The 16041-nt window shown below is 33.5% G+C and overlaps 1 protein-coding gene across 2 annotated transcripts in view; it reads left to right on the top strand.

Moving 5' to 3' along the window:
• SAMD12 (sterile alpha motif domain containing 12) overlaps positions 1 to 16041 on the top strand; it is a 479641-nt gene that overhangs the window by 284845 nt on the left and 178755 nt on the right. The window contains exon 4 of one of the 2 annotated variants that reach the window (XM_023496464.2): positions 10195 to 10335. In XM_023496464.2, the coding sequence (XP_023352232.1) occupies positions 10195 to 10335 (141 nt within the window). Of the gene's footprint in view, positions 1 to 10194; positions 12695 to 16041 lie in introns of those variants that run through there. The other variant, XM_023496463.2, reaches the window with a different exon arrangement.

Here is a 16041-nt window from a genome sequence, read left to right as displayed (position 1 = left end):
ATGTACTCAGATTGCATTGCATTAATTTATACCAACTTGCTTCATAAGTGTTTTGTTTTCATATCTATATGCTCATCCTCTTCAATTGAATTATACAACTATCCCTTCCACATCACAATTTTCCCCATCACAATTTCGATATATCCCAGGTCAGCATAAGAAATTAAATAAGGATATGCAGATGCTACAGACTATACATGGCAGCAGATGACAGAGAAGAAGTTTAGAGACTCAAAAATGCATAAATATATATATATATGTAGTATTGTATAATCTCAACATATTTTGTTTTTCAATACTATAATAATTCAAACTTCTCTGATATGAAGGAAGAGCCAAAAAATTTTATTTAGATTTCCAGATCATAGAGATACCACACCCCTAACTCTGGCTTTTTGGAAGGATTAACTATAATCTCATAAGGAGTAAGCGTCACATATTCTTTTTCCTTATGTTTTATCCCATGACCAGCAGCAAGTGCTCTACATACAGAAAGTACTAAAAAAAAAAATCTCCAATTAACTTGTTTAAACTATCTACTCATTGCCAGTCAGCAAATAAACATTTATTAAGTACCTACTAAATGTCAAATGATGGGATACAAAGAAAGGAAAAAAAAATTTTTTTGCTTTCAGGAAATTCCTCATCCAGTTTTTTTTTTTTTAATTATTAAAGCTTTTTATTTATAAAACATAAGCATGGGTAATTTTTCAACATTGACCCTTGCAAAACCTTATATTCCAAATTTTCCCTTCCTTCCCTTCCTTTCTACCCTAAATGGCTTAATTTGCATTTCTCTGTTCAATCATGATTTAGAGCACCTTCTAGTCATATGAAAAGGTGCTCTAAATCATGATTTAATTTCTTCATCTGAAAATTGTCTATTCATCCCCAATCCAGTTGTGACAACACCTCTCTATATGGCCAACAGTATTTCTTATACTGACCTGAAAACCCTTAGCACAGAACATTAGTTTAGTTCTTAATGTCCAATTGCCAAAATATAATTTAATTTGACTTTTGGGGTACTTGGTTTTCCCTAGAAATTTTTGATTCAGTTATAAACCTTGTATCCTTTAATCCACTTGAAAAACTATTGATGTTTTTATTTTAATTGAAAAATTAATGGCAAAAATAATAACTAATTTTAAATGATTTTATAAAGGATTAAGAAACTAGTGGATCCAAGGATATAGAGGTATTTGGAGTTTTTAGTTTGTTTGTTTATTTGTTTTTGTGAATACTCACAAGATCCTCCCTTCAAAGAAGGTTATTATCATATGCAAATAATTATAATACAATGTAGAGTGTGATTAGAACAGAAAATGGACCCAAAAAGAGTACTTTAGAAAAAATGTGAACAGGGACAGAACATCTTTAGATTAGGACAGGGGTGACCTAGTAAGTATTCATGGGTAAGATTACATATTGGAAAAGAAAGAAGAGTTTTAATACACAAAGGTAATTGATTTTTAAAGTAAATAAATCTACGAATACAGTCACAAGTCATAAAGTGTTTAGGAAACACAAAACTCCCTGGAGTAGCACATGGAAAACATTTTGTTAAAAAAATACTAATCTCACTTTAGAATTTTTCTGATTTATTAGCTATTTTAGGAGTCATTGATTCAATTGAAATCTTGTGCAGAAATCAGCTCATTCCAACGTTTAATCTTGTCAACATATAAACTCTTAATCTGTGTTTGGCTGTTATGCTCATGAGTAGGATAACTGGGAAGAGGAGGTTTGCCAATAGCCACATAATGTGCCTCTCTATAATTAATAAAACAAGATAACTAATGCCCGCTGGACTGTCCTCCTAGTACCATTACATTAACAGGAAATAGAAAAACAACAATGCACAGCAATAGCTGACAAATAAAATCAAAGGTATTTCAGTGCTTAGTCTACCCATCCAAAGCAGAAAAGACCTTCAAGGTTATTTATAGTACCATAAATCTTTGAGATATAGGCTATATTATGTTAGTATCAGATTTTATTTAAAAACAATCTGTTCAGTGATTCAAGAGAAGAAATTATTGGATATTTCTAGTGGCTTAAAGAAAAAACGACAATCATAAAGAAGCCTTTTAAAAATAATTTTTTGCTGTTTCTTAGGCAGGACATAACTTGGTAAATGTGCATGCAGCAAGGAACATGGATTTTTAGACTATATTTAACTTTAGTTTACTGATTAAAGGCTATATAGTCCTTCCAGAGAGGGCTAAGAATTGTTCATAACCACATTTTCAGTCCATTTTCTGAATTTATATTTCATATGGGAATTCATACTACTGCTATTTCCTTCTATTAACATCATCAACTCCTGAATATTTTCAGCCAATAATCTAAACTTATCTAACAGTCTTTTCAACTAGCTTGATAAAGAATCAATGCCCCTGTTTCTGTCAGGGAAGTAAATAACTGACTAGAACCATAGGATAATTTACATTAAAATCCTTTTCTTCTCTATATTGAAAAAAAGTGCTCCAGTGAAAAGACAATCATTTCTAAATGAGATCAAATGAGTACCCAATGTTGGCTCCATTGAAATGCTGTCAGGTAAGAGAAAATAGAGATGTATTGTTTTTGGAAGGTTCTTCAGGCTTTCTTGCCAGAAACGACAATGATGGACTGGTTGACCTTGCAACCCTTTCTAGGTCTGGTGTTTGGTGACTAGCTAGTATCTTTAGGTCCCCAGACTTCATACTAGCACTTTCTAAACAAGATGGATCTTTAGCTCATCTGCAAAATACAATTAACAGAAAGGTCATGAGAGAATAATTTCTTCCTTTTAAAATGTTTTGACTTGTCTGCTACTTTTATTTAATTCATTTCAACAAAGATGTATGAAACATTTGCTAGATAGATTGCATGATTTAAAATACTATGCTAGATTTTGGGGATACAAAAGCAACAAAATTGACCCTGCCTTCAAGGAGCTAATAGTCTCCTAGAAGTATACTATGAAGTAAAGTTTACATGATTATCAGTCTCCCAGCTTCCATGCTTCCTTTTTCTCTATTCCATTGGAAAGGATGGTAGAAATAAGTAAATACAAGGTAATTTGGGGAGGGTGTTGAGCATAGAAGAAAGGAGAAATGAAGGATGGTTTCATGAAGGAGGTGTAGAGCTGAGAAGGAAGAGAACAAATCTGAGAAACTGAAGAGGAGGGAGAAATATATTATTGAGATGGGAACAAAGCAAAGAAGCAGGAGATCATATGACAGATTTTGGAGGGAGGGGAAAGCTAGCCTGTCTCAGTTTCCTCATATGTAAAATGAAGAGGATATCCAGTGTATTCTAGCCAGTATATCCAGTGTAACCTATCTTACAAGTTATTTTGTAAGGATAAAATGAGAATATATTTATAAAACCTTTGCAAATCTTAATACTAACTATTATTATCACAATGTCAGACTTAGTTGATGGGTTAGTGAGTTTTACTGGACATCTTTTTTTTCTCTCCCTCTTATTCTTTGTTAATAATAAATATCCTTAGCATTTACATAGCAGTTTAAAGTTTGCAAAATATTTTGCAAATAGTATCTCATTTTTATCTCCACATAAGTCTTGGGAAGTAGATGCTATTATTTTTTCTGTATTTCTGGACCTTCCGAGTGTTGCTCCTTGTTTTTCTCTTGATAGTCAAGCAGAATAAGTCTAATCTCTTCTTCCATGTGACAATATTTCTAAAATCTAAAGAGAGCTGTGGTATTTCCCCAAGTATTCTTTTCTTCAAACTTCTAGAATAACTCTCCCCTTCTTTCTCACTTCCCCCTTTTTCCTCCCATATCTTCCCTTCTTGATTTCCTCTTTCCTTTTCCCTTGCTTGATCCCCACTTCTACATATATCTCCTCCCCTGTCTATGTCTTTCCCTTCCCCCTTCCCCATCCTTTGACTATTGTGTATATCTGTGGGGTCTCCACCCAAGAAATATAGTATCCTGCCAGATAGGACTTCCCTACTTTTGCTACCATTCTCATACCCTTTGATCCAGCAGTATCTGTACCAGGTCTATATCCTAAAGAGACTATAAAAAGGGAAAAGAACTCACAGGTGCAAAAAGGTTTATGGCAGCCCTTTTTCTAGTGGCAAGGAACTGGAAACAGAGTTTTATGCCCATCACTTGGGGAATGGCTGATTAAGTTATAGTATATGGATGTAATGTAATATTATTGTTCTACAAGAAACATTCAGGAGCATGATTTCAGAAAGGCCTGGAGAGACTTATGTGAACTCATACTAAGTGAAGGGAGTAGACCAAAAGAACATTGTACACAACAACAAGATTATGTGATGATCCACTGTGATGGATTTGGATCTTTTCAGCAATAAGGTGATTCAAGCTCTTTCCAATAGACTTATATGGGGATTGAATGTAAATCACAACATTGTATTTTCACCTTTGTTGTTCTTGTTGTTTTACTTGTTTGTTTTCTCTTTTTTTCATTTTTGATTTTTCTTGTGCAACATGATAAATGTCAAAATATATTTAAAAGAATTACATATGTTTAACCTGTATTAGATTACTTACTGTCTAGGATTGGAGAGAGATGGGAAAAGAGGGAGAAAAATTTGGAATACAAATTTTTGGAAAACAAAAAAGGTTTTGCAAGGGTGAATGTTGAACTCTTTGAATATGTTTTGAAAAATAAAAGCTATTATTAAAAAAGAGAAGGTTGTTCTGCATTCATGTGTAAAATAAAGTTGTTTTATTTTTAATATATTAGCTTATGAGAAAACTCCATAAAGCTACTTTAATGCTCAAGCTTAGAATCAACAACCAAGCCCTAGTCTCCTGGAATTATTTTTAAAGCAAAAAATGTGTTCTTCCAACAAGCAGATTGCTGTCCATTTTTATCATTCTTGAACTGACCCCACTTTCTACACCTCTGTTTAGCAGCTAACTGCTGCTGCAGCTAGCTGCAGTTTAGCAGCACCAGATCAGCAACTATTTTAACCCTATGTGTGTTACTACTGGGGCTAAGCAAGTAGGTACCTGGTCACAACCAGATTAAAAAATTGAGATGCCATCCAATAGCATGTATTTAAGCATTAGTTAGAGAATGTAACGTACAGAAGTGTTGTCAAAATCAAAAAGAAATGGGGATTGTGAGCCATTTACTCAGAAAACCCTACATCAGCACTATCTATATTCTCTTGAACATTCTAGTTTATTGTTCATGCTTTTTTTGCAGCATGGCTAATATGCAAATATTTTGCATGACTTCATATATTTAACTGATACACACTGATCGTTTTCTCAATGAGTAATTGGGAGAGAATTTGTAACATTATATTTTTCAAATGAATATTAAAATAACTTTTTTTAAATAAAGTTTTAAAAGTTTTTTTTTTTAAAAAAAAAAAAAAAGATCCTCCTTTCTCCATTAAGAAATGGTGATCAGGAGTTTTGTTTGAATCTAAAAATCATATTCCCTAAAAACTACTTTCCATATTCAAGAGAATAAGATAGATATCGTTTTTATCTGTACTCCAATTCTTTGAGAAGATTATAAAGGAAGGAGCTTTGTCTTCCTTGGAGAAGGTAAGGGAAGGAGATGCTAAAAGTGTTTGTCTATCCTGCCTCCCTCCAAGTCACACATCAAGAGAGCACCATTCCCTGTGCTACATATGGGGCAGCCTCACTACATTTATGCTTATTTTAGTGTCTCCACACAGTTGTTTTGAGATCCAAATGACATAATATTTGTAAAACCCTTTACAAACTTTAAAGTACAATGTAAATATCAATTGCTATAATTATTTTTCATTGGGTTAGAGAATTCCCAAGTGAAGAAATTCTCTTGATAAATGCAGGTGATCCTATCTCTGAAAATTAAAGTCTCCAAAAGTTGCCTAAGAGTCCTGGAAGATTTAAGACCTAACCCAGAATCTTATAGCCAGTATGCATGTGTAAGAGATGAGACTAAATTTTAAGCTGTTTAAGATTGCCTAGGTCTTTTTTGACTTTGCAGACTGTTCCTTACTTAATATATTACCTGTTGGGATTGATATTAGATATATATGTTATATAAATAAATAGTATCAACTGTATGTAAACAAATAAATCTAAGAAAATTGCAAAAATAAGTATTACTTTCTCTCCCTTTAGGGATTCTACAATCTATTAAGATTAATGAAAGGACTGAATACATAATATATGCATAATAATGTTTTAGTGACCTATTGACTCTGAAAGCCTAGAACCAGAGGATGCCATCCAGTTTAGCTTTTTGCTTGATACCAGTGCTTCTCAAAATCAAATTCCCAAGGTTTTTTCAGTGGGTAACAAACTGGTGTCTTGCACAATTATACCTGACTTTGTTATAGATTAATGAAATAAATGTGTTATTAACCTTTCCTTTGAGCTTTTCCCTCACCTGTAAAATTTTCCTTCTCATTCTAATTAATTTTTCTCTGTCCTTCCAGGACCAGCCAAAGATCACCTTATTGAGGAAGCTTTCCCTGATTAATCAGCTAAATCCTTAATTGATCTGCCAATTACCTGAATTTAATTTGAATATGAAAATGAAATAAAATTTATAAAATGCAAGTTAGCACTCAATCCAAAACTCATTTTTCCAAATGTATTAATATTATCTGTGAACTCCTTGAGGGCAGGAACTATATGTAAACTTTTTTTGTCTTTTACTGCATTTAGTGCAAAACCACATACATAACAGGACCTAATAATGACTTGTTGATTTGATATTGTTTCCCAGAAATTTCCTTCAAAAATCGCCCTTTCTTTCCCCTGTCCAACTCTGATTCATTTTGGTGATCTGTCTTTCTAATACTAAGAAAGAGTAGAGTGGGATAAATGGTCTATGAGGTGAAGACCCCACCACCATCCATGTTTCCTATTAACCAGATGTAAGAACTGCCTTTTTAAAAAATATATACAAGTCATCCATACAAATACAAGTCAAGATAAATGGGAATTAATTTTCCTCTTGGTCTCCAATGTTATAATCCCATAACTTCTCCTTGTTCTAACCCATAGGCTCCCAATAATTTTTGTTTCATGAATTCCCTTGAAACAACAGCAACAGAAAATGTTATGAATCCCCTCATAATATTCTTTGCATTTATTTACTTTGTAAGGCACTGTTAAAGAACTTTTGGTTCAAACCCATTGAACCATCATCTATGTAAATTCAAATAATAATTAACTTATTATTAGAATCTGGCTAAGAATACAGTTAGAGGAATCAAGATCTATTTAAAATCCTTAATTACTCTTGCACCTCAGTTTTTCTAACTATAAAATGAAAAGAATAAGAATTTTTACATTCATCAAAACTGAACAAAGGATTTTGAACATCACTATATAACATATGTGGCAAGTATATTGATGCCAGAAATAGTTCCATGTTCGCGCTGTTAAATGTACACAAATATACAATCATTTTTGTTGTTCAATCATTTTTCAGTCATATCTAACACTTCATGACCCCATTTTGGGTTTTCATGACAGAGATACTGGAGTGGTATGCTATTTCCTTCTCCAGATCATTTTATAAATGAGGAAACTGAGGCAAGCAAGGTTAAGTAAGTTGCACAAGATAATACAGCTAGTAAGTGTTTGGGAGACTAGATTTGAATTTATAAAGATGTATTTCCAGATACAAAGATTTTCCTGATCTGCTCTGTCTTTTGTTATGCTGGCCAACCTGTGTTGATTTATATCATTACAGTGATCAGTCACCTGATTACTCTTGCATGAAGGAAAAGTATATCTGAGATGACTGAGTTGGGGGTACAGTTTAGGGGCCTGTGGTGTAGTAATGTTAATTGGTCCATACAGGGATCAAACCCATGACCTTGATTTCAGGTTAGCACCATAATCTAGCTCAGTGAATTAAGTAGCCTCTTTCTATAAGAGGTCATAGATCTGACCCCAAATCAGAGTAGCCACTAATGGGAGTTGAATGTCTAAACTATAAAACTATATTTATTAACACTCATTATTTCATCCCTTTTCCCTTTTTTGGTGGATATAGAATAGCCTTGAATTTTCCAAGTTGTTGGGTTTTTTGGGTTTTTTTTTTGTTTTTTTTTTTTTTTGTATTCAAAAGGTCTTGCTCCTGATGATTTTCAGAACTTGCTGTCTCCGAATTGAATTGTCACATTTAACCACTATATGTCTTAGAGTTTGAAACCTTGTGTTTTATTCTGGAGATGATCTGTGAATTCTTTCAGTTTCATAGAATTTCATTTTCTATGTTTAGCAGTTCTAGGCAGTATTTTTCTATTATTTCCTTCATTATGATTTTAAGGGTTTTTTGCCTGTTGTTTTCTTGTTTTTTGTTTTTTTGCTTTTCTTATTGTAGGTTGTTCTTTAGTTCTGTGTATTTACATTCTCAATTTATTGTTTTCTCTTTTGTTTCCTAAATAAGGCATGTTTTGCCCCTGAAATACTGTGGCCAACCTGGCTATCATGGCCAAAACAAAATTTCTGTAGCATGGAGCCAGAGTCTCAATGGCACTGGAAAGAGGGAGAGGGAACAGGGTATATAAAAGTGGGTTTTTAATATAAATCTGTGTCATGTCCTTGGATCTGCTGGTACAACTTTGCTGTTGATGGGATAGAAGAGGGTTACTGAATGGGTTTTAGTTAATTAGCATCAGCTCTTAGATTTGAAGGAACTTTTTTTACCCTTTTTTGGATTTGGAGGGTCCTAGGCCATTGAAACAGATAAAATTGCTTTATCTTTAATGAATGATTTCTATTTTGGAGAAGTCTAAGATTGGTGGGAATCAGGGAAAATCATTTTGTTGTTCATGTAACCCAGAAGTCAGCAGCATTGTTTTTGGTTGAATAAAAAAAAACTGGAAGCAAAGTAGGTCCCCATCAATTGGGGAATGACTAAACAAATTATTGTATATGAATTTGATGAAATATTAGTATGTAATGAAGAATTATAAACAACCTGGGAATTAATCTTGGTAAAGAATCAAATAAGCAGAACCAAAAAGAACAATATGTAAAGTTATTTCATCAGTATAAATGAAAAGATTTTAAAAAGTCATACTCTGACTAAATGAAAAGCTAGTGAATCTCCTGATGAACAGATAATAAAATATATTTCTTCTCTCGGGATAAAGAAGTGGAGTACTAATGTGGTAGAATATTGTACGAACTTTGTATCTTATTTTTGGTTTCTTTTTCTATGTCACAGGCTGGAAGTTTGACTGGCAAAAGGCATCAGTAAGATGTGGGGTTTTTTTAATTGTTTTTCTGTAGCTTTACAGCAGGAATAGCTGGTATGAAGGATTTGGAGGAACATAGGCCTACTAGTGGATATTTGGTGAGGTTATGAATTAGTATGACCATTTTGCAAAGCAATTTGGAATGGTGCAAGTAAAGTAAAATGTCCATCCAGAGATTCTGTTACATCCCCAAAGGAAGACTGATTATACTGTCTACATGTACAACCAAAATATCCATAGCAATATATTTTCTCATAGCAAAGAATTTAAGGCAAAGCAAGATATCCATAGTTAAATGTGGTATATGCATATAATGCATATAATGGAATATCACTATGGTATAAGAAATAGAAAATAGCATAAATACAGAGAAGCATGGAAAGACACACAATGAACTGGTGCAGAGTAAAGTAAACTGAGCCAAAAAAAAAAAAAACCCAAATATACTCAATAAATACAACTATGTAAGTGGAAAGAACCAACCACAATCAAAAATTAATATTGCACAATTACAAGGAATAAGCATGTCAGCAAAGAATAGATATGAAAGGATTTTAACATCCCACCCCTTTGCAGAGGTAGGAGGTACATTAATGTGAAAAATTGTATATATTTTCATATATATCTATACATGTTTTTGTTTAATTATGTTTCTTTTTGTTATATGAGTTAGCCCTCTGGGAAGAAAGGAGAGGGATACTTAGAAACATTTTGGTGATGAATAAATAAAAAGGTACCAATGAAAATTATTTTTAAAATACATAGCTTTCCACCTCCCAGGCTTCCTATCCTTGTATTTCCAAGAGTAACAGTGTAGCTTTATTTTATATTTTCTTTATGATATAAGAATTTCTTTTCTAGCAAGCCTCAAAATCCAGCTCTCCAGGCATTGACTTGGTTAATCAAAAATAATAAACAGTTGTTTGAAGATTTTTCAGTAAGTATTGATTATTTTCTTTTTTCCAATTCTCCAGGACGGGCACTGCTGAGACTCACTGACAAAAAGCTGGAACGAATGGGGATTGCCCAGGAGAACCTCCGACAGCACATCTTGCAGCAGGTGCTTCAGCTGAAGGTTCGAGAAGAAGTCAGGAACCTTCAGTTACTCACACAAGGTACTTCACTATTTCCCTCTGGGTGGCTTGAATAGAGGGAGGGTAGTAAATAAGATTATACGATCAAAGATCCAAAAATGAAAGATTCTTTAGTTCCCTCTAAAAGATCCTTCACTAAAAGATCCTATTATCTCAGAGAATTTCTGAAAAATAAGATTCTTTTGCACCATACCAAAATATCCTTCACAAAGACCTTCAGTATTATCTCAGAGATCTTCTGAAAGGTTTTTGGTGTTTGTTTTGTTTTGTTTTGTTTATGAAACCAGGTGAGAGTTTCTCCATAGAAAAGTAGGAAGTTAGAAGAACATGGTTTTACTATGTCATATGCATACATGGTTACTTTGTCTATCATTGTTATAATAAGCAAAAAAATATTCTGGGGATGGAGAATTTAAGGAAATTATTATAGTGTTTTTAAAAATCTAAAAATAAAATTAAGAGAAAGCAATCACTCATCATTAAACAGAAATTGAGACAAATAGATAGAGCCATCTTAGTCAGACAGCTAATCTGAAAAGCTACTTGGAGTAATGTCACTTCATTTCTGTTCCATTTTTGGTTTATTTCTTTGGTATAGAGAACTTTTGTTGTGAGATCTGTTATTGTCTTGGAAACTATGCCTGGGGCATAAAGATAGTAAGTGACTTCCTTATAGTCAGACAGGTAGTGTGGGTCAGAAGTGAAACTTGAACACATCTTCTTGACCCTTTCTCTGACACGGCAAGCTAGTATATAAGCAAAGTAGACATTGAGTATTTTACTTACTGATGGGAAAGAAGGCAAGTAGAAAGAAGGAGCTTAGAAGTTTTTGTTGCTATGAAAACAGTAGGAAAAACCCTGCTAAATTTCTAAAATGGACAGTTTTTTTAAAAAAGGGATATCAAGAAAAACCTACATGTCAATTTCATGTCATACTCAAGAGGAATCCTTAATTGCTTTAAAAGTACTAGTACATTTAAGGCCCCTATAACTGTAGGGTTGGTTCAAACTAAAGCTTAAATGTAGACAATACCCTATATTACAATTCAGCATTTGAAAAAAGAAAGATATATTTCCCTCCATGCAGGATGCAGACTGGTAGCCTCCACCCAAGTACATCAACCGCAGATTGCTTTGACTTTTTGTTTTATTTTAATGGCCATTTTGTGTCATTTCAAATGAAGAGATAATAATAAAATGTGTTTGGAGAGCACTGGGTATGTTTTTCAATCTGCAAAATATTGTAACTGGCTAAGCTATATGCGTAATGGTATTAGAGAAAACTAGGTCAGCCAAGTCTCGTGGTACACTGAGATTAACTCAATAATAATCCATCTTCCTAGAAGAAAGCCGGCTGCCTGGATGATAACTGTTCTATAGGGATGTGTTTATACATCAGGTAATCTGAGAATTGTTTCACTCATTTGATCTGTACTGTGGAGGCATTTTGTTCCCAGTGACTTATTGCCGATGAAGTTATAGGTGGTGTTACATATATACACTATGTGATTTACGGATAACCACTAGGAAGTTTGCCCAGTCCCTTCTTGCGTTTGCACATAATAGGCATTTTATAAAGACTTGTGGAGAAATGTTGAATGAAATATCCAAAGAATTTTTGTTTTTCTTTTATAAGATAAAACAATTCAACTCTATTCTGTACAATTCTATTTTATTAAGCACCAGTTTAGATGAAGCACTATGTCAACAATTTGGGGCAGGATTGAGCATGCATATTGGAGAAGAAAATGAGATTAGCAGTGTTTACTGAACATACCTCAGGAACTCATTTTTGTCCAAAGTTACTTTCTGTATATCTATGATGTTTCCTTTATAAAATTATTAATGGTCTCTCTCACCGATACATTTGTCCCAAGATATTGCTAGAATCCTTTAAATTCCATATAATTTTCATCTTGAAATGGTGATATCAAAGTACAACCTCTTTATTTTGTTTGTGAATATCTCTGATTTAGAAAAGCTACATCCTTTTAAAAATAATAATAACAATGACAGCAATAATCATAATAATACCTAAGGGCACACTGTATGGCACATAATAGGAGCTAAATAAATGCTTTGCCATTATAATAATAATGTAATAATAATTAGTGATACCCCTGTTCTATATACAATTTTTGTTCATTCCCCCCGTTAAAATGCATGGACATGATGTTAATTGTCTTTATATCCCTAGTACTTAGCATAGTACTATGACACATAGTAATAGATTAATGAATATTTATTGGATAATTGAGTATATGAATAATAGCTTATACTCATGTAGCACTTCAAGGTTTGAAAATTGATTTATGTACATTTTTTCATTTAAGCCTAACAAGAATGACTTAAGTATTTTTATTATCCCCATTTTACAGATAAGGAAACTGGGATTCAGAAGTGAACAGACTTACCCAGGATCACACACTTAATAAGCATCCCTGTAGAATACAGTGTTTACTTTGAATTTTAAGTATATTATATGCGAGCATTGCCATCACCACCAAAAGCCCTGCCTTTCCTTCTTTCTAGGGGGAGAAGAGACTGAGATTAATTCAATTGGTATACTATTGACTAAAAAAATCTCCCAGCAATGCATCAGCAACTGTTGTATAATTGAATTGAGCACTTGAGTACTGAGAGCTTGTTACTTGCCCAAGGTCAAACAACCTGTACATGTCAGAGGCAAGTTTTAATCTTAAGACCAGTCTTCTCTATCCACTATTCCATGCTGCCTCTCTCTCAATCTTTTACATATCAACATATTAGCATATTTAATATTGAGGAGCTTGTAAAAAAATTTCTAGCCTTCTTTAAGTAAATTACTTTAAAAAAAAAAACTTTAAATGTGTCAGACTAATAGACTTAAAAGCAACAAATAGTCTTAAAATATTTAGGGAGTTGATTTAGAGTTGAGCACTTTGGAATTTAATTCCCTTGACTGAATTAATATTTACATGATGTGAAAATTAAAGGTGTTGATGTGTGAACATCTGTAATGAATATTTGATTTTTCATCACCACGCACCTTAATCAACAGATATATATAACACTAAATAAATACAAAGGTTTCTGGATGTCACTTAGCTGTCAAATAAAATCTAAATTCCCTAGAAATCCCAAATTCCCTTCTCTTGGAAAGCTTGAATTACTCATTGTTAACATAAGGTATTTTTCATCTTCCTCCATCAGTTACGATGCTGACATTCTTTTATTCAAAGATATTCAGTGGTGTCCCCATTGTTCTTAGAATGAAGTAATGAGCCTTCATTTTAACATTCTAGGGCCTCTGTTTTTCATCTCTAATCTTTCCATCATTATCTTTCCTTTCCTGATTATCCATGAGTTTGCATAAACTCATCTCCTCCACTTTTTCTTGCAGAGGATGAGGTGGGCCTCTCTTTCCCAATCTAACCTTTCCACATGTGATCAGAGATCACATTCCTTCCTATCTCCTTCAGGACTTTGTTCCATTGATCTCTCCTTGTCAAATGAAGCCTTCTTTCTACCCTGAAAAAGTTTTATGGATTTCTCTATCACTAAACCAACAATAACTCTTCCATTGACCCTGAATCATAGTTCTAGACTGACAACTATCTCTTGAACATCTCCACTTAAATGTATTTATGGCAACTCAAATTCATTACGTCCCAAAATAAACTCATCATTTCCCTTTCCCCTCCCATATTATCATTTTTCAATATAACTTTCCTATTTCTGTTAAAAACACCAAACTCTCTTATCAACCAGACTGGAATTCTTGGTCATTTTCATTCTTTCTCCTAATTCCTTGTTGGCAACAGTCTCCCTCACCCAAATTATTCTGAATTTATCCTGTACATATATTCCATAAACTTCTCTCTTCTGTACATTATATCTCCCAATAAAATGTAAGCTGCATGAGATCAAGAATGGTCTGAGTTTTATCTTTGTATGCTCAGTGGCTTTCACATGGACACTTAATAAATATTGATTATTTGATGTTCAGTCACTTGCCTCCACATCTCTCCTGTTTACTTGCATCACCATGCCATAGTTAAATGCTTCATCACCTCTCAACTGGACTATCCCCACACCCTTCTAATTATTCTTCCTGCCTCTAGCTTCTCCCTTATTACATTATTCCATCCTTCATTCAACTGCCAAGCTAATCTTCCTAATTCACAGCTCTGGCCATGTTATGCTCCTTCTCAGAAATCTTCAGTGGCCCTCCAAAGGATCAAGTATAAACTACTTAGCCTAGCAAGCAAAACCGTAAATAATATGGATTCCATGTACCTTCCAATCTTAATTTAGAAACTAGCAACCCAAAACAATACTGGCAGAGCACTTTTCTCACAACAACCCTAGGAAGGAGACAGTGCAATATTTTTCCTAATATATATTCCTATGTAATAAATGGGGGAACCAGAGTTTGAACCTATGTCTTAGGATTTTATATCTAATATCGTTTATATAGTTAGTCCCCTTAGTATTCCACAGCTCGAGCATCACATTTTAAACTAGAGATTTTTCTAACTGACTTTTAGCTGCTTCTAATAATTTTTCTCTTATTGTTTCAAATCCGCTATTCAACAGACTTTTAATGGTGTGCCTAGTATATCCAAGACACTAGGGATAAAAAGGTATAAACAACAATAACAAAAGTATCCATGACCCTCGGGAGCTCACGTTTACTTGGGAATATAGCATACAAACAGATAAGTAAATTCAAAATAATTTTAAAAGGAAGAGAACACCCACAATTCAGGAAAATTGGGAAAGGCTTAGCCATAGGAGGGAACATTTGACCTGAGCTTTGAAGGGAGCCAAGGATTTTAGGAGGCAGAGGTGAAGAGGGATTATATTCCAGACATGAAGGTAGATGACAAAATGGCAACCAAGTTCAGGTTATAGTGATAAGGCCAATTTGAATGGCATAGAAGACCTGAAGAAGAATAATTTGAACTGAGTACCAGATTGTGACAGGTTTCAAATACCAAACTAAGAAATTTGTTTTGTTTTCCTAAAGGCTATATGTAACTGTGGAAGTTTCTTGAGCAGGGTGGGGGATGACATGGACAGACCACCTGTGCATTAGAATGATATTAAGGCTATTCCAAAGAATATGCTACTTTTTAGAATTAATTATAAAACATGAGTTCTTGAAAAATCTTGAGCAGTGACAGAATCAATTAAATAATTGTATAGTTTTCCTAGGTGACTCTTTGGGTGATGGGAATTTGTTTTATGGACAGGTAATGTTTGTCGAAGGCAGCTTGATGGCTCAGTGGATAGAGCATTATATATATAATCAAGAAAAAAACAATTTCATGAGTTCAAATTCAGCTTCAGACACTAAATGTGACCCTGGGCAAGTCATTTAGCCCCAATTACCTCAATTTTTCTCATTTGTAAAATGTGCTGGAAAAGGAAATGGCAAGCCATTCCAGTATCTTTGCCAAGAAAACCTCAAATGGAATCACAAAGAATGAGACACAATTGAAATGACACACAACAGCAGCATTTGAAAATCAGTTATGTTGCTCTAAGAAGTAACATAAGAATTAAAATCATCTAGAAGTATAATCCTAAACACAGTATATCTAATTAAACCCACTCATTTGTATTGTTTCTCTGATATTGTCTTTTTAAAAACAATATACAAATTTCTTCATTTAAGTGTTTCTCAGGCTTTGGATCAAGATTCTTAGTATAATTATAGTTCTGAGAGGATTGCAGAGACCA

The sequence above is a fragment of the Sarcophilus harrisii genome, chromosome 1 (assembly GCF_902635505.1).
Source record: "Sarcophilus harrisii chromosome 1, mSarHar1.11, whole genome shotgun sequence".
In the NCBI taxonomy this organism is placed as follows: Eukaryota; Metazoa; Chordata; class Mammalia; order Dasyuromorphia; family Dasyuridae; genus Sarcophilus; species Sarcophilus harrisii.
Note: the sequence above shows the minus strand (reverse complement) of the source record. Positions and strands in the feature narration are given on the sequence as shown.